At 29.1% G+C, this 24,224-nt stretch overlaps 2 protein-coding genes and 1 pseudogene across 3 annotated transcripts; 1 reads left to right on the forward strand and 2 right to left on the reverse strand.

The window, feature by feature from the left end:
• Window positions 1-3,815: 3,815 nt before the first annotated feature.
• On the forward strand, window positions 3,816-10,267 carry LOC100789430 (abscisic acid 8'-hydroxylase 3). Of its 2 annotated transcripts, XM_003548826.4 has the most exons (9): window positions 3,816-4,191; window positions 5,247-5,571; window positions 6,000-6,149; window positions 6,784-7,035; window positions 7,360-7,446; window positions 7,556-7,634; window positions 7,773-7,879; window positions 7,979-8,097; window positions 8,178-10,267. In XM_003548826.4, exons 1-9 carry the CDS (start codon window positions 3,941-3,943, stop codon window positions 8,290-8,292), a joined length of 1,485 nt encoding a protein of 494 aa, XP_003548874.1. In that variant the 5' UTR covers window positions 3,816-3,940; the 3' UTR covers window positions 8,293-10,267. The 2 variants fall into 2 exon arrangements, with proteins under 2 accessions (XP_003548874.1, XP_025981828.1); XM_026126043.2 differs by having other exon boundaries at window positions 3,856-4,191; window positions 7,556-7,879.
• Window positions 9,127-14,099, reverse strand: LOC100789961 (toMV resistance protein Tm-1(GCR237)-like; annotated as a pseudogene).
• Window positions 14,100-15,729: 1,630 nt separating this feature from the next.
• Window positions 15,730-21,091, reverse strand: LOC100790489 (S-adenosyl-L-methionine:benzoic acid/salicylic acid carboxyl methyltransferase 2). The gene is made up of 4 exons (XM_003548827.5): window positions 20,918-21,091; window positions 20,035-20,439; window positions 17,035-17,289; window positions 15,730-16,307 (listed from the first exon to the last, which is right to left on the reverse strand). Exons 1-4 carry the CDS (start codon window positions 21,089-21,091, stop codon window positions 15,951-15,953), a joined length of 1,191 nt encoding a protein of 396 aa, XP_003548875.3. The 3' UTR covers window positions 15,730-15,950.
• Window positions 21,092-24,224: the final 3,133 nt, after the last annotated feature.

Here is a 24,224-nt window from a genome sequence, read left to right on the forward strand (position 1 = left end):
CCTAAAACAAATAAATAAATGATTTTAAAATTTATTTGAGTTATAATCGAACACATGTCAAAGTGAAGTGCTTGCATATGATGCCCAATTTTCCAAAACCTTTGCATAGGAGTACTTCAAATAAGGACAAAATCAGACGGACAAATGCCAATAAGAGGAGGCGCCAGAATTTGCTGACCTATCCAAACAATTGAAGACCAATCAATTATGTTTTTCACTTTTCAAACAATAGCCACGAGAATTTGCCTGTGTTGGATATATAATTAAAAATTTGAATAAAATGTGTGATAATGTTTGAATAACTAGTAAATTTGTATAAATTATCTGGATAGATGCCAATTGAAAACTATAACGATTGAGGTCCACAAAAAATCTCTATGAGATCGGATGAAAACAATTGTGCTTGAGGTCAGTTAAAAACTATCCTGATTGATGTTGAGAAAAAAATAATCATAATTGAAGTCAATTAAAAATAGTTTTAACTGAAATTGAGAAAAAAATTAATTTATTGTTTAACATTAGATTTAAAATCAAATTGGTTTTAAACTATAAATAAATTTTAAATTCGGCTTCAAGAAAAAGTTAAACCAAGTTTATCTAATTAAATGTATTAAATGTATATGGATTTTAAAATTTAATTGGATTTAGATTGAATTTTCAAAATGTTCAATCCATGGTCACACTTAATCGTTCTTCATTAACTTCTATATAAGATATATGAATTTAGGTTTTTTAATTAAAAAATAATAATCCTTAGTTATAGTATTATATACTCCCACCCTTTTAGAATATGACTTTTTAGAGAAATAATTATTTCAAAATACATGTCATTTTACAAAACTAATGCTATATTAAATATTTTTTTAAAGATTATTCTTAATAAATACTTAGTAAGAGTAGTGTGTAAGAAGAATAAATAAGTCAATAATGAAAGAGATAAATGATATATTAGGAAGTTATCTAATGTTGTCTTTAAAATTCAACAAATTAATTACATTCTTTAATAGTTATACAAAAACCTTAAACTTTATATATTCTAAAATAGAGGGAGTATATAGTAATGCTAATATACATTCTAGTTGATATGCATTAACACTCCACACACAAAAATGGACTAAAACCCTATTTATTCTTTTATTTCTCAAAATTTAATTAATTTAAAAATATTATCATATTTTATCAATTAATTTTTTTAAAAAAATTTCCCTCTCCTTTTTTAGATAGGAGAGAAGTTGTAATAGATAGATAAGAGTAGAAAGAAAGATGTCTAAAAAAGATAAGAGAGAGAAAAAGATTTTTTATTTTTTAAATTAAATGTACAATAATATATCCTTAAATTAAAATTTGAGAAACAGAAGAGCTAGTATTTTTGGGGAAAAAATTTGGTTTTGAATGTTAACACATCCAAATTAAGAGATATTAATAGCCCTATATATATATTAAAGTTATTACAGTGAAAAATCATAAAATTAATTCTTCAACACAAAAATTATTAAAGTAAGTTTGACTCTCCTAAAGAAGTTTCTTTTTTTTTCATGTATGTTAGAATTAAATTTCCATCAGAATGTTTAAAGAATTCAATTGATATCCTCAACCTTATTAATTATATTATATAATAATTAATTAAAGATGTTGTGGTTCAACACTACTTGATAATTTCTTGTGATAGAAGGAGGAACAGGACGTATAAATTAATGTGGAAAAGAAAACAAGAGTGGTCTGTGTCCTAACTCATTTCTCGTCTGGTTGGAATGGTGAAATTTCTATGAGTCCCACTTCATAAAGATCTTAATTTGGTTATTTCTCCCCACTCTTCCTCTTCTATGGTTCAATTCTTTTTTCTTTCTATTCCAAATCTATTCAACCAAACATAATATGTGCATATTTTACTTCTAATCATCCTTTCTCTATCTGCCGGCATTCATGGTACTAAGTGACATTCCATCATATATCAATTCAATTTTATTCTCTTTTTGGAAACAAATAAAAACAAAACTAATATCATTTTTAGTTAAATCACTACCATAACTCATTTGAAGAAAATCTTTAGACCAGTCGAAGTGGGTCGTCACAATTTTGTTGCATATCAGAATCTAAGCTAACGCACCATTCCACTGAGACCCATTGATGTAATCACTGAAAAATGTTTGATTAATCATTCTTAATACATGAGCTCAGTCACTCACAACTCCATTCATCCATCTATAATGGCAGGCGCAACTTGTACCATTTCAGCTGTAAAGGAGCTTTCAAGCAACTGTTGAATAGTGGAAGGCATTTCAATCAGCATCCAAGTTCAGCTTAGGCCACTATTTCTTCCCAGAGAATTATTAGGTGAATCAGTGAAATAAGTGAAGTAAAGTTGAGTCAAGTCTTTGAAACTCAATTTGAAACTAAAGCTTGGCATAAAAAAAATTATGATGTCTAAGTTTGATTTATTTGTTCAAATAAATTAAATTTTAAGTGTATTTGACTTGTTTAATGATATGAAGTTTGAGTACGACTTTTTCTTTTTAGTTTATTGATAACTTAATTATTTTCTTTTTATTATTAAATCTCTTAATTATATAAGCATTTTTAAACTTTATTATTTTAACTAATATTTAATAGGCATTTAAAAAATAATAAAAAGAGATTTATTTTTAGTTTAGACCATAACTATCATCTCTAACTACACATGTAAGTTTTGAACTCGAATTAACTTGAAACAATATCACATAATCCACACTTTGGTGGTTAAAAAGAAAATAGAATAAAAAAATATTTTATATAAGAATTATGAAATGATAATTTTTCAATTAAATTTAAATTTATTACTAAAATTCTTTCTTATTTTAAATAAATATTTGTCATACACATGTATACAAATAAGTTATTAATTCAAGTGAAACTCGATTTAATGAGAGTGTTGTGAAAAATATATATTGAAAAGAAAAACTTTACTGAAAATAGTGAATCAAATTTTTAAAGTAGATATTTGTTTAGTAAAAGAAACAAAGACTACATTAGAAAAAACACACTTAATCAAGCTTTTTTTTTCTTCTTACAACGACAATAACAGGATTCAAAACTCTAACTTCTCAGGCTAGCTATCCAAACTTTCTGCCACTAGTTCAACGCTAATGGTTCACTTAATCATGTGTTTAATAAGTGCAATTTAAATGATTCACGAAAAATACAAAATTTCAATTTATTTTTCCAAAATTATATGCGTCACAACATTAATTGTTCAATAATTTAATTATACCAAAATGATTTCCCAAAATTTAAATTATTACTATATATTTTTTAATAAATCATCATTAATTATTATATCAACTGAGTTATACTCTCTTATTATCCTTGAACTATTTTATCACCAAATTTGATTTTTAAAGATTTAATATGTCATCAAATTATTCTTTCAAAAATCTAAAACATGCCACCGTATTATCATATATAGGGACAAAAGTGGTGGCAAATTTTTTGAGATAATAATTTGACAATAAAGTTAAATATGTGAGGTACTAAATTAGTGATAAAGTCTTAAAGAATTAAAACACAGACAAAAAGAATCCTTTGAGAGAATATTGTTATGAACAAAAATTTAAAAGAACTATATAATTTAAAAGAACTATATGATAACACATAACGTTCGATAACTAATTTGAGATTGTATTTTAAGGAGAAAAATGTTTTCTTATTTTATAATTTCTTTAGACTACTGTCTTCTTGTAATACGAATCTTCCAACTTTTGTGTCGCCAATCCTTAAAAGATGCTCCTCGTTCCAATATTTTACAAAACAAAGCATATGTTGACTTCTGTAACACTGTCGTCACGCCCTTATTATATAACATTCTAAGCTTTATTTGAACCATATATAACAGAGACTATACCTTAGAACTTGGTTTTCTTTCATTGCGATTGTTTTGAGAAAGAGCAACAACAAAACAAAAGAGATGTTGAATCTGTTAAGAGAAGAGGTACTATTGGTAGTGCAGAAGTATTATTACGACCTAATCATGGTCGCATTATTCACTATAGGAGTAACATATTTGGCTTCAAAAGCTTGGAAAAGAGCCACAACAAACAATAGAGAAGAAATCCCTGGCAGGTTGGGATTGCCTTTTATTGGGGAAACTTTTTCTTTTCTTTCAGCCACTAATAGCACAAGAGGATGCTATGATTTTGTCAGACTTAGGCGATTGTGGTATGTGACTACTACTTACTTTGGTCTTCATATTTATAAATTCAAAGTGCTTTTGTTTCCAACAAGAATCTCAAAGTATTATAGACTTGCTCAGAATCATGTTTATTATGGTCACACTCACACATAATGTTCTTATCTGCTTTTCCTCCTGAAGAGAAATATTAAGATTCATATATAACAGATACAAGGACCAAGTTCTAGTCTAGTAATTGATAGTTGTTTATTATACCTAGGCTGAACTTTCTACTCACCTAAAAGTTCTCTGACAAAACTTACATACAGTTATTATAGGTGTTATTTGTACTGTTTTCCAATTTGAATTAGAGTTTTACCCTGGTAATATGCAAAATACCGGTTTGCATTAAAAGACTGCATATTACTAAGGTAAAACTCTTATTCTGATTGGAAAATAACACTTATAAAACTCTAAGTTTTCCCCAAAGCTTTAACAAGTTAGAACATGTGGAGAAGTTAGAACTGATAACTCATGGAAACGCATTGCTTTATGTGCAAGACATAATGAACACGTTTTCTATTCATCGTGTTATACATGGATCACAATGAACACGTTTATTACACTGTTGAATTTTAGATTTATCGTGTTACACAGATTATATTGAACACATTTATTGCACAGTTGAATTTTTAGACTACTATAAATTTCTAGGCAGAGAGTGGTGTTGGTTAGAAAATAATCATTAACAAGTGAATTATTATTTTGGTTCAAAAATTGTACAAAACTAATGTATAGTTCTTAAGGTACTTTTGGTGTTATCCAATTAGAATTTAACTTTCAACTTAGTAATTCACATAATAAAAGTTTGAATTAAGATTAGCATATATTACAGAGATTAAAGTCCAATTCTTATTGGAAAAACTGTATCTTGTACTATATAAACTTGATCATAATGATTTGTAATTTTATATAATATTTAGACCTGAAATTTTAGAAATTAATCAAGTATATTGTAAATTTGTATTAAAGTCTACTTGACCAAAATAAATGGAACCATGAGGCAATGGAACATATATAACTTACTATTTTATTGAAGTAGGAATGGGAGATGGTTCAAGACAAGGCTATTTGGGAAGATCCACATATTTATTCCTAGTCCTGAAGGTGCAAGGACCATATTTGCTAATGACTTTGTTCTATTCAACAAGGGTTATGTAAAATCAATGGCAGATGCCGTGGGACAGAAAAGCTTGTTATGTGTACCCGTTGAGAGTCACAAAAGAATAAGGGGTCTTCTATCTGAACCATTTTCCATGACTTCCCTATCAGCATTTGTCACCAAATTTGACAAAATGTTATGTGGAAGGCTGCAAAAGCTAGAAGAAAGCGGGAAAAGTTTCAAAGTGTTGGACCTCTGTATGAAGGTAAAACCAAAGTTTTACTAGTTTAATTTTTATGTATATAAAAGTTTTTATATTCTCAATCAATTAAAAATTATAATATATATATGACTTTTAAGATAATTAACGAAAAAATCAATAAATTTATTATAACAAAAATTTGTCATTACATTATAACAAAATTCTTTTACATATATTATTTATTAGAAGAAACGTTACATGGTCCTAAGATCATTTAGGCCCATCTAATCTTCATGTAACATTTTGTCAATTCTTTTCTAAATTGAAAAATGTGGTTATGTGTCACTGAAGATTAACTGGAATGACATAATCCGGAACATGAAATAATTTCTCATATTTACTTAGTAAATGGATTAATTTATCAAAATTTGACGCTTCGTCGTATAATGCCACTCTGATTCCTAATGCCCATGAAATGTTTGCATTTAAAGATGACATTTGATGCAATGTGTGACATGCTGATGAGCATAACGGAGGATTCATTACTACGACAGATCGAGGAAGACTGCACTGCCGTCTCTGATGCCATGTTATCCATTCCTATAATGATTCCTCGCACCAGATACTATAAAGGCATCACGGTTAGTGATATTTTTAAAAGTATACTGTATTTTGTTTTACATGTTAGCCACATATAGTTGATCTAAAAAAATAACTAGTTGTATCTAAATTTGTGTTGTTTACTAGGATTAAATTTAAGTGGAGCCAGTTACCCTTTAATCATTTAGATATGAGACACTTTTAGTTTTATTCTCCCAATAAAAAATTTAGTTATTTTAGTCCTTCGAATTCATTGAATATTGATTTTAGTCCACGATAGTAAATTTGAAGAAACAATTTTTTTTAGTTTTTCAAAATGAAGTTGAAGGACTAAAGATTTCCCGAACTTGAGGAATTAAAAAAACATATTTTAATTGGAGGACCAAAAGTATTTCAAATCTAAGAGATTAAAAACATATTTAAATTTTAATTTTTTTTCTTAGCATGAAAAGTTTAAAGTAAATAGTAAAATAAGTAATCTTAGGGATTGATGGAAAAAATAACAACAGTTGATATAATAAATGAAAAACTTTTTTTTTACACAAAAATGATCGACATGTTAGAATATCAAATATTGATTTTCTTAGCAGCAATTGAAATTACTATATTATTCATTTTAACCTAGTAAAATCCAAAGTTTTATTATGGTTGAACTAAAAAAAATTGCTAAAGCAGGCTCGTAAAAGGGTCATGGAAACTTTCGGAGAGATCATTGCCAGACGTAGGAGGGGGGAAGAAACTCCAGAGGACTTCCTTCAGTCCATGTTGCAGAGAGACTCACTCCCAGCCAGCGAAAAACTTGATGACTCGGAGATTATGGATAATCTGTTGACATTGATAATTGCTGGACAAACCACCACAGCAGCAGCAATGATGTGGAGTGTAAAGTTTCTACATGACAACAGAGAAACACAGGACATTCTCAGGGTGAGATACTGCACATATTCTAGTGAAACTATGGACCCAAACCCAATTAAAGATTTTATTATTATTATTATTATTGTTGTAAGTATCATTTTGGTGCTAATAGGAAGGGGCAACCCCTCTTTTATTTTTACTAAGTCTAGTTCAATTATAGTTAAATAGAATTTATGAGTAATTATAAACATTCAGATAGTCATTGATTCTTATGGATAATCATATTTTTCTTTCTCAAGGGGGTATTAGATACGAGAGGGGAGTTGGTTATAAAAAACCATGAGCTCACTTGTACGATAAGATAAAATGACTAGTGTTCATCTTGACTTACAGGAAGAACAATTATCTATAACCAAAATGAAGCCAGAAGGAGCTTCAATTAACCATGAAGATCTCAACAGCATGCGTTATGGTTTGAAGGTTAGAGTTTGTACTTTAAAAATGATGTACAGACTATGAAGTAATTACTTAGCTCTAAACTGGAAGCACCTAATATCAAGAATCAATTCGTCATTCGTGTTCTATCCAGGTAGTCAAGGAAACATTGAGAATGTCCAATGTCCTGTTATGGTTTCCTCGTGTTGCACTTGAAGACTGCACGATTGAAGGTGAGGAACTCAACTCCTCTGAAGATATCAATTCAATTATGTTCATTAAATATTTTAGATTAATTATAGGAGGGCTTTTATCGTTAGTTTTTCTTGTTGTCATGACTGTGTTACTAACTATACAAGTGGCAATAACAGGGTATGATATAAAGAAAGGTTGGCATGTTAACATCGATGCAACTCACATACATCACGACTCCGATTTGTACAAGGATCCATTGAAATTCAACCCACAAAGATTTGATGTAATTAGATTTCTCTAGTTATTTTGGTTGTCTTGATCTCGATTGTTTTTTTGCCACGTTCTCGTGTCAGGAAATTACTTTACGTAGTTACATCTGCAGGAAATGCAAAAGCCATACAGTTTCATACCTTTTGGATCAGGGCCTAGGACATGCCTTGGGATCAATATGGCGAAAGTGACAATGTTGGTCTTTTTACACAGACTCACTGGTGGTTACACGTGAGTATTTTGAACCATGCCAAGATTCTTATTCTTCTTTTTTGTACAAATGGACGACAATTGATGATACTGCTCTGTAGGTGGACCCTTGATGATTTAGATACTTGCTTAGAAAAGAAGGCACACATACCCAGGCTAAGGAATGGCTGCCCAATAACTTTGAAGTCCTTAAGCAAAAGCATGCCAGAGGCATAAAAGAAGGTCGTGGAGATTTACAAGACAAGTATTTCATTTTCACTGCATGAAGGCCTAAGAAAAAAGCAGCAGACAATTGTCTATATCTACAGATTGATGAGATTTGGAGCAAATAGTATCACTGGAAATAAATCCATGCAAGAATTATATATGTCTTAATCCAGTTACTACACTACCAGGGATTGGTAAGCCTAATATATAAATTGAGTAACAAACTGAATGTAAGGTTACCTGGTGGAGGATGGTAACGTTACCTGTTTAAACTTAGGGAGGAATCACAAGAATAACCAGCTGCTTGTTAGAACAATCCGTGTGAGAGAAACCAGCTTCTTTACTTCATATATATTTTATGTGTATGATTTATAAGAATCAACCACAGTATATATAAGTGGAGGGTAAGGTCGTCTTGTGTCTTTTGATAGTGGCCCACTACAATAACCCACACAAAACAGAAAAGTGCCTATGAAGCCACGTGAAAAAACTTATAACTATTGGGATAAACTGATAATCCATGGTTTTTGACATCTAACTAATCAGAGTTTTACACGCAAATAAAATGATTATTCTAGTCAACAAGTAGTAATCTATCAATCTGTGCAAGCCCATCACAAAATACATGGTTGATCCCACACTCACTCTTGGCTATATGTATTGTGGATCGAGATCCTTGGAAGTGCAAGGTACGCTTTCAACAGTAAAAAGTAGTGTTGATATATGGGTTACAGATGGATAACAAACTAGGGGTTTGTTATAACTTTTTCATGAAAATATTGTCAATGGTTACCACTTGCATTTCAAACTGCACCCTCTGCACTTTAGAGGATCAAAACATAATGTCTTGAACATTACTTTTAATCCATTATTTCCAAAATTGTATATCAGTAAATTCTATAATGTTCACAAATTTGGTAGGTACTAATCACAAATAAAAACAGTCATATTAGCAATGTAGCGTACAGCACACTGGCATGAAAAGTACAAACATGTTAAACCTTAATGAATAGAAATTGACTTGTACTGTTTGACTGTATTTGTAATAGCCTGCTCCACTGGAAGTCTTTCCATACTTGAAGCCCCATAAAACCCATGAACTCCTTTGGTTCTCTTCAATACAAATGCTGCCTCTTTTGGACCAGATATTGGACCTGCATATTCCAGTACAATATTCCAAACTGGGACTAAATGTTGGTAAACACTAACCACTATTTCATGAAGCAAAGTGAACAGTGTATGTAGAGAGGTTCAATAACTATATCAAGACTCACCCTTTTCTAGTTGCCAAAATTTACTGACAAAAATTACCCCTACAAACTACAAATTTAGCTCACAAGGTAAACAGCAAACACAGTTTAACTAGCTAAGATGATATGGCTCACACCCCCTACCGCAAAATTTACCATCAACAATCAACAAATACATTCACTAATCTCAACGAATCTCACACCAAAAACTAACACTCAAGTAACAACTCTCACTAAAAGATATCCAAGAAATTGCATAAAGGTTTCCCGTTGGATGTTGCATTCTTCACTGAAATATAATTGAGCAGAGCACCTCAACACTTTGAAAACACATTATAACCTGAGTCCAATCTTTCTCTGTTTAGTGTTTACAGATCAAAGCCTTTCTAATTCCTTTGTACTGAAACCCTTCCTCATCCATGCTTTTTTCTTTTCTTTTTTGGGTTTATTTTTCTTACTCTTTTGGGTTGGCCATACACAATTTAAGCCAAACAAGTTTTCCAATGTGGATGGAAAACATAAAATTATTCAATACATTGCTCTAACATAAGACATAGGAAGGTGCTTTTCAGTTATTAATTAATAATAAGCACTCTGCATTTTGTCACTAGACCACCCAAATAATAACTTGTTTTGATAAGCACCCAAATAATAATAATTGACTAGTGAACACTTAATTTACTATTTAATCTTAAAATAAACATGCATAAAGGCTTCGAGGTGACTTTCATACCTCCATGGCACAACACGATGACACCAGGATTGATCCTATGTGCTGCATCTGCAATAGCTTGTACATGAACTACACTTTCTTTAAGTGAAACAGATGTTTTTGCACCTATGGAGCCTGTTGTAGTTAGACCCATATGGGCCACTATAATATCGGCGCCAACTTTAGCCATTTCAATAGCTTCATATTGATTGAAAGCATATGGGGTTGTAAAGAGACCCATTTTATGGGCTTTCTGGATCATCTCAACTTCCAAGCTGATAATTTAATGGGAAAATGAAATAAAATTGTAAGAGGTGTAATAGTTCAACTAATATGATATATTGAGAAATTCTTTTCCAAATACCCACCTATATCCCATTCCCGTTTCTTCAAGATTTAGTCTAAAATTTCCATCAAATAATCCAACTGTAGGAAAATTTTGTAACCCAGAGAATCCAGTAGACTCCACCTGTTTAAGGAAATAATCCATTCTACGGAAGAGACCAGTTGCACATACACCAGCAAGAACTGGAACCTTCTTTACTACCTGAAAACAAAATATCAATATGCTAGACATAATGTAAAAGAAACAGATTCAGTGCTAGTCTGGCAAGGGGGTTTCATAATTTCAAAAATTACTTAATACCTAGCTGACCTGACCTCGAGAGTTAGTATTTCCACTTTCTTAACTGTCATGAACCAACTATTTAAAATCCTTAAGGCATTATGTGAATGTACTTGAATGGCCTTCTATGTGACCTTTCTAACACATTACCTCATACAAGAGCCCTTTTGGTTTTGAAGCATGGACAAGCATGGGTGCACCTACCTTGTGTTAAAATTTAACTTTTTATTGGAAGAACGAGGGTGGATGGATCAAATTCTAGATCACTTGGTCATAGAGCCTCCGATACTATGTTATGAAGAACTCTTCAAAAGGATATCCTATTAGGTCAAGTCACATGAATGGTCTTTTAAATTACATTTCTATTCTAACATTAACCTGCAGATCAATTAATGAAAAATTTAGTGCCAATAATCTTCTATGTTTATACGAGAACCAGAGAAGTCAAACAACAGAGTCTAAGAATTTATTATCTCCTTTAGGGATCATTACCAGTAAGTTGTGATGATGACCCAGACCCAAATTGCTTTCTGCTTTAGCCATTGGACCTTTACCCTGAACATCCTACTGTTCCCTTCACCTCTTCAACACCCCCCTACTGATGTACATTGTTTTGAAAAAGGTTTCTTCCTTAAAGACTACCAATCAAATTTGGTGACATTTCATTGTTTAGTTTCTCCACTTACCACCACCTATTTGAAATTTGTGTATGTTCAAATTAAGAAGCATCTGAAAAATCAGGCATTTGTAGTGAAAAGTACTTGAATAAAAGTTAGTAGTTGGACAACAGTAATACTTCTAAAGTGTCATGGAACAAGTAAAAAAATAAAGGCATACTGGCAAAACTTCATTGGCCATGTCAAGAACGACAGCATTAGCATCGGAAAAAGGTAATAATCCAGCTAATGAACCTCTTCCAGCCATTCGGAAGCGCCCTGAATTGTACAATACTATTAGATCAACTCCTCCAGCTTCTTCAAACTTAGCAGATATACCAGTCCAAGCACCAGCTCCTATTATAGGAATTCCTTTACGTATCTGATGTTTTAGTTGCTGTAATATAAGCTGTGTTTTCTCCAAAGTTTTTGCTTGCAGAAATGAAAAACATTACTTGCACAGTTAGACATAAAGGAAATATTTTCTACCCAAAGTAATTCTGAGGACCTTACTTCAGTCAAATTGAACAGTAGTTTAACACAAAAAGAAACTATTGGCTTTTAATAAATATTTTCATGCCAACACAAATTAAGTTTTACAGGAGCAGAAAACACATAATGTGAAAAAAATTGAAAAATGAATTCTTTATGGCAAAATACTCAGGAACATAATGCAAATTCAAATGAAATGAGAACCTCTCCTTGCTTCTGGGAATTCACTAGGTGTATAGACAATTGTTGCAATGCTTGACGCATTTGAAACATTATCCTCGTGAAATTGTTCAACAGATTCAGGACTAGCTACTTGTTGCTGAGTAGAATCTTTACTAGTTTTCTCATTAATCTCTAAAAATGCATCAACCAATGCATTTGCAAATTCAAGGTCATTAATATGATGAGGATACGGCTTTACCTTAAAAATACACGACTCTTAACTTCACAAAATCCTCATAGCAATAAATTAAATAAAATTAAAGAAAATTGAAGCTTATAGCTATGGTAAATAATACTATTGACCAATCATTGTACCTGTCAATCATCATTAGTTGGAATAAGGTTTTGTAATTCACGAAGAAGAGTTCCCGATGCCTCTGGATCATAAAAAGGCTTCCCGGGTGCATCTAAAGCAGAGACACACTTTTCTGTAAGGCAAACACAAATCATAGATGATGAATTCTTCAATTTATTTGCTATGAAATCTGCAAATTTTCTGTTCTCATCTACTGTTGTTCGCATAAGTGAAACCTGGAAAGAGAAATAATTGATTTGTTATGTTAGCATAAAAACAACTTCATCCATTTTAACACATGGTAAACATCTTCAGTTACAGCAAATGATAAAATGTATTGTGAATAGTCCAGCATAAGATCACTTATAAAACTACATTGCTTTGGTAGTATTCACAGGATATGCAGCTAGTTCCAAGCAGAAAATGACGGGCAAAATCTTCCATTGGATCTTAAAGTAATCACAGCAAATATGACTAGTTTTCAAGCAGAGACCAAAACCTAACAGTTAATACCTTAATCATATAGAGTAGTCACCTGTTTATTGTGTTCATATATATTTCTCTGCTGAAACTTTAGTGGTATGGTATCTTTCGCTCCAAAGCTCACCATGTCTAATGCTCCCACACTCAAGACTAAGGGGACTTTATTCTCTATGACGGCATCAAAACGAGAACTTTCACAAGCCATTACACCTCCAACTATGTAATCTGCTACCTCTGTTGTTGAAATGTCAAAAACACCCTACGTAAAACAAAAGAAAGGAATATGTGTAACCAACACAAAAAGAGGCAGGAATACACAAAGAAGTATCTGAAATGAAACAAACAGAATACAAGTGAATTTGAAAAGAGGTTATCCCAATTCATCTAATGGATCACACAATTATAAGCTATGTTAAGAGTTTGCTTTCCCAAAAGAGCAAATGTATCATATATCTAAAATAAATTGAATGTGGTATAATATTAATAAATAATCCATGGTCTTTGGTTAGGGAAGTACCTGTCCTCTTGATGTATATGAAACATGCCCAATCAATTGGAAGCTGCAATCACACAGGATCAGAACTTAAACCAAAATCTCGCACGCCACATCCGTAAGGAGCATTGATACAAATAGAAAGGAAATTGTAACATGAAATCCACTCAAACAAGAATCTCCATGCAACTCACAAAAGTCAGATAATAAGCCTCAACAGAAAATACAGTACTAAGTGGCAGCATTCTAACATAAAAGATCAAAGCAAAATTGTCCAGATACAGAAATTCTTATACTAAGCTTTCAAATAAGACTTAGGTGTCTCACATACCTGTATAAACCCCTCTCTAACCAAATTCTCCATCGCCCTGCCACCAACCCCAATTGGGAGAGAGGCGAAGGGAGACGACAAGAGTGACGTCCCTCCACTCCCCCCAACACCGATAACACCACCAAGACACTCCGAACTTTTCTTTACATGAACTCAACAAGCCTCACTGACTCTACTTTAGTGTGGGGTGGGACATCACATCGTAATAGAATAGCCTTGACATTTGGTACTAACTATTAACTAGGGTTTCACGCCATGGATGATACGCTATCTTCCCAAAATCATTACATCTACATTTTTACATATATTTCTGGATATGACTTCTGTTGTTTTTGTGTTGTCTCATTAAAATAATAATGTATAAAAGTTAATATTTGTGTGTTATCTTATTAAAATAATAATGCATAAAAGTTAATATTTAATAATGATATTTAATTTTAAAAATTACAAAAACTATATAATTTCAAAGGATAGCAGAGAGAAAGATAAAGAGAAGTCAAATTCATATTTTTGCTGTCATTTGGATGTTTTCTTATGGGTTAATTATGTTTTAATTTTTTTAGGTAGGGTAAAAATTTGTTAGGAAGAAGTAAGTTTGATTAACATAGCAAACATTTAGATAAATTTTTAAGAATTATATAATATTTTTATTAGTTATTTTAATTATTTATTATATTAATTAATAAGAATAATATAATATTTTTTTATTATAGTAAAAAAATTTAAGAAACTGAATAATTCTTTAAGATATTGAGATTCAATTAAAGAATTCGTTTTTTCTAATAAATATTTTTACGTGAAGTTTCATGTAGAAGACATTCTTGATAGCTAGTGAAGTGATGAAGAATATTCTTTACACCATGTGGTAATTACAATAATTAAGTCTTATGACATAAACACAATGACCATAACAAAATTGTATGGAAGCATTGATAGTCATTTGAGTAAAATCATGCGTCCAGTATGATACAAAAATGATGGAATAAAGAGGGAACAATAATAAGACAAACATAATTTAGAGATCTAAGTAAGATTAAAACTGTAAATAATTTTTTTTCTTGATAAATGTCAGTTATTAGTATTTTGTTAGAATATTAATCCAAGAGATTTGAATTCATAATATTTTTTTTTGTTCGACCATTAACTCAATCTTATAACTCCTACATAAACTTATGTAGAAGAGAGGGAAAGTTGAGTTTCAATTATCTTGAACAAATATATATCTTTTTTTAGAAAGTGAACAAATGAAAAAGGCCACACAAACTGGACTAAAAGTTCGCAAATATCATTGTTTTTCTTTAAAAAAAAAAATTACCAATTTTTACTTTAATTTTACTTTTTGTCGGGTCAGTCGTGTTAAGAGGCCCATATGCAAGAAAGTGAAAGAAACTTGGATGAGAGCTCACAACAAGATTGAGTTTTTCTTCGGTGGTAGGGGCTTTCTCTCGGATACCATGTTAGAAAACATGGTTTTGGGAAGAGAATTGAGAGAAAAAGGAAACATTGCATTCGATAGAGTAAATAAGAGAGGGAATAAAGTGATTACATCTAACTTTTATACGAGCTAACAAATTAATAACAAAGGATTAAGGCTTAATTTAAATTGGGAGTATAGTATTTAATATTGGAGGGGAGAATCTTCTATTGTTTCTTGGTACTTTATTGATACAATAGAACCACATCATGCCTATATATAGCTAGGTATCACTTCACCGCCTTATACATGACGAGTTATTAAAGTTTTTTAAACTACTTTCCTTTACTTTTTATATACTTCGTTAATTGATAAAATCTTGGTTAGTGATAAAATTAAAGCAACTAAAGTAAATTAAAGAGAACTTAAACTTTTATCGAGTTTAATCAATGTGTGGCGAGTAACAACATAAATGAAATACTCCGTATAATAGACGAATCACGTATCGTAATTTCACGTAATAAAATATTTTATAACAGAATGGAGAAAATATATAAAAGAAAGCTCTACTACCAAAGGTACAACAGAATACTCGTAGTTATAATTTGCTAGAAAAAGAAGAACAAATCAAGCAAACAGTCACAATAATTACAACGACAAACCTTTTGAGAAACTTTAGATGCAAACTTCTTGCTTATGGTTTTCTAGTCAATAATATGGTAACATTGATGAACTTAGTTTTCTCCTTGGACATACGATCAGCCAAGATTTCTTGGTAACGGCTGAAAAGCTCATCAATGATAGCTTCACCAAAGTGGCTAACCAGCATAGATTCTGCCACAGCCCTCATGCTCTGTGTCAAATTGTATCCGCTTTCAGATTCAAAGTCAAGAACACTCCATTCATCCCAAGCGCTCCAGTGCACTACAGACACCTCTAAACAATTAATGGCAAATGAACCTTCTTTAAGAACTTCCAATTTCACTTCAGATGGGGATGGAGTGTAGAAAGGGATGTTAAAAGTATCCAATTGCTCTTCCTTTATTATTCCCTGCAGCAAATAGCAAAAAGATTCATATCCATGCATCTTTTAATTTGCTAAATTTATTGATAATTATACGTTTCAACAGATAATTAATGTGCATTGTATTTAAAGCTTGTTTAAATCCAAACAGTTGGAAGAGTTAAGGGCACCAACCGGTTTCCTATGATAATTGACATGAAAAAAAAGGATAAAATAACAAAGTTCTGATTCACTCCCTAAACTATAAAAATTATGATAATTATGTTTGTTGTTGCAAGTATTGTGAAATCAATTTTTCATTATATTATAATATTTAATGATAAATTTAACATTAAATTATAAAGCTCAAAATCAACTTGTCAATAAGGTTTTTGACAAAACATAATTATCACATCCAGCGACTAAATAAAAAAATTTATTCTTTCAGGAGCTAAATTTTAAATTTACACATAAGAACAAATATAAATAATAAATAATAGATAATACTCCATTTGTCTTATAATAAGTGTCTTGCAAAAGAAAAAATAAATACCAAAATATGCGTTAGTATAACTTTTTAATATAATATTTTAATTATTTTTTTTTCTAATATCTCTAATGAGTATCACTTTAGCTTTTAAATATAATATGAAGAATAAAATTATATTTATAAAATTATTATTTTCTTTCATTTATTTATTAAATTTTCTGATTTGTATAAAAAAATTACAAAACTTATTATGGGATAAAGAAATAAATTATTCGGCATCTGTACCTGCAATACCATATCATTAAGAGCCGTAGCCATAATTTCCCAAATGTAGCAACCATCTTTGCTAGATGGATCATCACTTCTTCTTCCCATAATTGTCAAAATCATTCGACCTCCTTCAACTAGTTCCTCTGCACGACACTTGAGAAAAAGAGAGAAATCTCTTTGATATTGCTCATAGTAAGCTCTCACAACATTTGATGGGCTTGTTCTGCCTAGGTAAATATTGCTCTTATTGTTGTCTATACACTCGGGAACCTAATTAAATCAACAAACAATTAATTGTTATTTATATTCCATATTTTATTATATACTAACCTTTATATATCTCTATACCAACATAACATACTAATTATTAATATTTATCGATATATATATATATATATATATATAAATTACAAATATTTTTATTTAAATTATTTATAAAATTCTTCAATTAGTTTACACTAATTTTTTTTTACTAATTTTATAATATTTAAAGTCGATGTTAATATTTTTTGAATAACTTAAAAATATTAAAATTAATTAAATAAGATTAAAAATATGAAACAAAATATTAACTAAAATAAATTATTATTTTAATCTCAAATGAATAATTTATATCTCATTAACCTTTTCTGTACGATGAGTTGTTATAAGTCTATAAACTTATCCTTTTTTTACAGATCGTATCATGATTTAAATCTATGACTTCATGCATTCTTTTAAAATTATATTCTACTTCTGAGAAGAAAAATTTACTAACTTTTAAGTTCTCTATAGGTATATTTCTCCATATATTTATATTGTGTGGTATACAATTACTAATAGATATTTTTATATACTTTATATATTCATGAGATAAAAATATTCATGAGTGTAATTATTTATATGTTACAATAATTCAATATAAATATGTATTTTTATAATTTATATTTACTAATATATTTATCTAAAGTTTTATCTCTTGTGATGTACCGAGACAAATATATACATTAAGTAACTTTTAAAAAATTATGGATGAAAACATAATATTTTGAAGACATTGTTTATTTTTGTAAGTTTTTTAAGATTCATATGGCTAAAATGAAAATGTAAGTAAGAATTTATGATCATTACAAATTTATATAAAAAATCATGTGAAATTTCTATCATTGGTGGATCTATAGTAATTTTATACATAGTAATATATATCTAAAACAATTTAAATATAAAGAGACATTGAAAGTTTAGATATAAAATTAACATTGGATTAGATTTAAACTCATTGAATAAAAAAAGATATTTACATTCTCAAAAAAGATGAATATCAAATTCAGTACATTGATTAGGTAAAAGTATCGAAAGAAAGAAAAGATATGTATATTCAAAAATAAAACTATCATAACAAGAAAATAAAAACCAATTAAAAGAACTAAAACAAATTACAGTCTATGTTTACTTTACATGAAAAGATAAAAAAAAATATAATTAATCTAGTTAAGGGAAAATTGAATTTGTTAATATATATATATATATATATATATATATATATATATATATATATATATATATATATATATATATATATATAAGAATACACTTTAATGCTATGTTTGGGTAAAGAGAGCAGTGGGAGGAAGGAAGTAGGGTAGAAAAAAAGTAGAAGGGAAGAGAAAATGAGTAGAATTTTTATTTTTAAGGTGTTATTGAAAGCAGATCAGAAAATTGTTCTTTATTCATTTGGTTAGATAGAAAAGAGTAGAGAAAGAAAATGTTTTTTTTTTAATTTTTTTGTAAAGACATGTTTGCTACTTATATATATAATATGAAATAGTTTTAAAAAATATAATATAATATTTTTTAAAAAAAATAATAAAATATTATCAGACAAAAAAGCCAAAAAGTAACCTGCTTCCCACATATAAGTTTAAATAGGAAATAAGATTATTTTGTTTTATCTTAGTTCTAAAATAGAAGCACTGTATGAATAAAAAAGAAAAGAAAGTATTGAGCCAGGTTTATAAACAGGGCTAAAAACATAAATTTAACAATACTCTCTCCCTTATCAGTTTTCTCAGAAGAGGTTTTATTTCTAAGTGGGTTTCATATTTATTTTTCTCTCTTCCCTATTTTTTTTTCATCCAAACTATGTAAAATGACTTTTTCTCTTCAACTTCTTTTTTAGTATTTTCTCTTTTCTTAAAATTTATTGAACCAAACAATGGGTAAAGGAGAGAATATACTTATATTGAAATTACTATAATAATAAATTAGAGAAAAGTATAAAAAATATAATAAAATATTTAACTATATACACTCAATTTATATGACCAAGAATCCATTCATTTCAATGAAAAATCACTTTTTTGTGCTTAAAACTTGAAGAAAATCACTTGACTTTAGAAAATGTTCCCAAGTGAGTAGAAAATAGCTTTCTAGAAAACATTACAGTAAACTTTTCTAATTTTTTTTTTTTTTATGTTGTATGCATTTTGCGGTAAATTACTCTTAGACTTTCTTTTCCTTCCGCCTTTCTTTTAAACAATATCACAATGAAGAACGGCATAATGGGGTATACTGTCCACAACAGGAAACCTTTCCAAACATAAGTCAATAGGAAAAGGACAATACTGTTAAAGACTTGTCAATTTTTGCTTCTTAAATCTACATACTTTGAATATGGACATGGATACCAATATTGATATGTTTTTTAACCATATAGTAATTATGACTTTTGACTTTGGGTGTATTTTCATGGTATTTTTATAAGTTTTGGTTATTTAGGTTGATTATGAAATTAATTTTTTATCTGAGACTTAGTTATATTTAAAGTTTTTTTGTCAATTTTTAAAATTTTGTTTAGAAAAATGATCATGAAACTCAGGTTTTCTTATGCGAATTCAGTGTGTTGTAATTGAATGTCGATATGAATAATATGAATAGGTTAAACTCTCCTACAAAATACAAATGTCAATCGAACTAATATATATATATATATATATATATATATATATATATATATATATATATATATATACCTACCTTAGATAGCCATTGAAGGCTATAAGAGGAATGGATAAAATGCACACTTTGGTTTGAGAAAATCCTGCCATAGAAAGAACCTGGAGCACCAAAGAAGTAGCATGGACCAATCCCACTTTCCATTTCTTCACACAACTTCTGTTTGAAGCTGTCAAGGGACTTAAATATGTTGTTGAAGTCATTCCCAGGAAGATCGTTAAAAAAAACCTTGTATTCCGGAGATTTATGGTTCAATTCTAGGCAAAGCTTCTCCACAGTTTTGATGAAGTCTGACACGACAATTAAAGCATGTTGCCCAGAAGAGCAACCCAAATCTGCCATTGCCAACCTTCTGGGGAGTGTGCCGCAATAGAGGCTTTTTATGGCTTCTTCTCTTAAGGGCTTTGTCAAACAAATCAACTTTTGCTGTAAGTTATATCCAATGACACTGAATAATTAGTACCCATAAGTTGTACTTCATTTATAGGTGCGTGACATTTTCTTTCTTAATTCGTAAGAATTAATCAAAAACACAAATGCCAGTATAATTACTCTCGCATGTCATGGTAGTTATCGTCATTTATAAAACAGTAATCATCATTTTCATCACTAAATATGTATCAATTTTCTTATTTAAATTTTTAAAAAAATTATTTTAGATTAATGTGATTATCAATTTACCCTTAAAGATATTTTTTTAAAATTTTCTTCAACTTAGGAACTAATGTCCCAACACCTTTTAGATTTAGGACTAAGGTGACTTTTTTATAAATAAAAAAAATTGTCTTTCTCCCTATAAATTAAAGTGCAAACATATAACCAAGGATAAGAAAACAAAACCTTTTTTTATTGAGTAAAATGAACATGTACACAGAGCACGATGTTACGTTGTAATTAAGTATACCTGAACAAAGGAGTTGTTTGCATAGCTTGCGTCTCCAACGCCACCGTTCATGTGCAGTACCTTTGCTACTTCCATTATCCTTAATTTCCTTGGTTTTATTTCTACTTCACTCTTTCTCTGTTTTTTTTTTTTTTTTTTTACTTTTGTGCTTCTATGCGTTTGATCGAACCTCATACCACACCTATATATATATAGATGTGCAAACCCTTTTTTAACAAGAAAAAGTTGTTTTCATATAACTTCACATAAATTAACATTTTTCGCGGCCACATATCCATCTTCAATTGCCCAAAAAATCTCATGTGAAGCTATTGATATTTGATCCAATAGTGGTTCCTTTACAAAGTAGTTCTCGTTGTCAATTATTGGCCACAATCAGAAAGGAATAAGAGCGTTCTCATTATGTAATGTGAATAACCAGTTTTAACTGAGTGTATTTTTTTAAAAAAGAAAATGGAGAAATATTAGGAGAAAAAAAAGATAAATTAAAATAAAATCTTTGAAGATATTAAAAAAAGGAAATTAGAGAGAATTTTAAATTTTTTTTTTTGAAGATTTGAAAAAAGACAAGAAACCACAATGAGAACCTAAAAAGAAATATTTTTTTAAGATTTGAAAAAAAAAATCTATTTTGCTATGTAAAAATTGACATAAAATAGCACAAGTCCACAGTTAGATACAGTGCTACGTACGTGCCATAAAAAATACACTCGAGACAAAAAAAGGAGGCTTATGTTCAGAGAGGCTGTGAGCTTTTTTTTTTCATTGTCATTGTATTATAGTTATTTCATTAATTTTACATAAATTATTCTTATTTTTCAATTAGCTTATTATCTATAAAAAAAATTATCTTGCTATCTGACTTTTTAAAAATTTTATTTTTTTACCTGTTGTTCATTTTCATCGGTTAACTGATAATGTGATAAATTAATAAAATATCATATCATAAATAAAATAATGATATGATAAACTAATTGAGTGTCACTTCATTATTTAAGGAATTTAGAATAACATCGGATAATAAAAATAAAATTTGAAAAATATTAGATAGTAAAATAAAAAAATGTTTTTTAAATACTAAAGTTGATATAAAAAAGAATATATTACAAATATAAAAAATATATTTAAGTTATTTTAATTTAAAAATTACGTTATTTTTTTCTTTATTTTTTTATATTTCATAACCTTTTTATGTTTTGTTTATATGTCATTAATTTTTTTTTATTATCATGTGTCAATAATGCAATGCAACTCATCATTTCAAATTCAAGGGTTTCACGTCACTGTAACTTTTCCTTTTCACCATTTTATTTACTTTGTTTCTTTTCCTTGCTTTTCTTCCATATTATGTATTTTGATCTTAATATTTCTTGAATAATAAAATAGGAAAGATTATGACGTTCGGTGATGAACATGGAGCTTGCGTTTTTTTCTTTCTCTCTTGCTCGTTTTTTGTGACATTAATTAAATAACAATTCTACCTTTAATTTTATATATCTAAATTATAAGGATCATAGAATAGCTATCTTGTTATCATTTTTTGTTATGGGATGAGGTTTTAGTCAGCAGAAGGATCACAGCGCCTCACATCATCAAATTAATACATGCAATGTCATGTACGTAACTAGCTAGGAAGGAATGTCCATAATCCAGTACATTTCCTTAACAAGGAAAGCTAATCAAATTAGCAAGCCATAAGCTATTTTGCTAACATAAACTTTGTATAGAGGAAAAAGTTTAACCAAAAGTTTCACGTTCCAGTCATGAATATGCAGTTGGATTAAATATCTGAAGGAAATTTGTATTGTTTACAATAATTTTATCCGACTGGAATATGATTATTCTTAGTAAAAAATACATTTAATCTACAAAAATTAAAAAAGAACATTACTTTCTTTTTTAAAAAAAATCATCCCAATAATGACGATGACTATCTTTAGCCATATTCAAATTATAAGGGTTGAACAACGAAACCTAAAGTATAACGTAATCAAACCAACAAATTGTTGATAGAAAGTGAAACACTTGTTGGTATGGAGCTTATCAGTAAAACCTTAACATTATGATTCAATTTTGAAGAAAATTAAAGATGCTATAGGGAAGGCAATATTGTCGCTGATGCCTGATGGCCTAGCTAATCATGGTCATAGTCTTTCATTGGGCTTGCATCTTTTTTCCTACCCTGTTATAACAAAATTAATTTTGAATATAATTAATTTAACATAATTGATTATTGTAGAATTGATTTTGATAAAAGTAAAAATTACTTTTACTTACTTTAATCTTATCATAATTTTTTTACATTATACTTAATTTTACCATCATTTTAAAACTTATCCGATCCAAACACATATTGATAATGGATGTTATACGTGGTTTGGGTGGGAGGGGGGCAACAATCAATATTGTACAGTGGCTTGGACACAACTTTTGCTTAAGTTATTTCATTATTAGTAATATTTTCCTTTTGATTTTCAGAGAAAAAAAATTGTTGTGGTCTAATATGGTGGACATAAATAAATAATGTTGGAGAGTGATATTTTTATTATTTTAATAAATAAATAAATTATATTTGAAATATAAAATTGATGGCATTGTAAAAGTATTAACAATTTATTATTTTTTATCATTATAAAAATATAAAAAAAATAAAATTTATTTATACATTCACTTATATAAATATATTGTTGAGACCCTAAACCCTAGAGTTAAATGCTTATTTATGACCAAACATTTAGTTTTAAAAAACAACGCATCTCATAAAGCAAGTAGGAACCAAACCCATAACAAATGGTACGACAGCTTACAGCAAGCCATTATATGATAACATTTGTTTTTTTTTAATATACAAACAATTTATCCCATATCATTGATGATTCTTATTTGGAAAGATGACAGAGAGAAATTAAAAAAGAAAACAATCATTTAAAAGTGTTCCAAAGCCTTCATGGCGTGACTTCAGTCATACAAATCTAACACTACACAATGATTTTAGCATGAGTTTAATAATAAGATTTGATACGTGAATCATGTTTTAAGAAATTTTTTTATTAGTAATAAGTACTTATAAATAATAATTTAACTCCAACTATTATCAGCTTCTAAAAGTATCTATAATATGTTTAAAATATTAAATTTTGAAGAAGCCATTTATAACAATTTTTTAAATAATTAAAATTATTAATTACGAATTTAATCGTTTAATATCAATTATTATCAGTTTCAAAATACATTTATAACTTTAAAAAAATTAATTTTAAGAACACATTTATAATAACTTTAAATAATTAAAATTAACAAATTTGAA

The sequence above is a fragment of the Glycine max genome, chromosome 16, assembly GCF_000004515.6.
Source record: "Glycine max cultivar Williams 82 chromosome 16, Glycine_max_v4.0, whole genome shotgun sequence".
Lineage (NCBI taxonomy): Eukaryota > Viridiplantae > Streptophyta > Magnoliopsida > Fabales > Fabaceae > Glycine > Glycine max.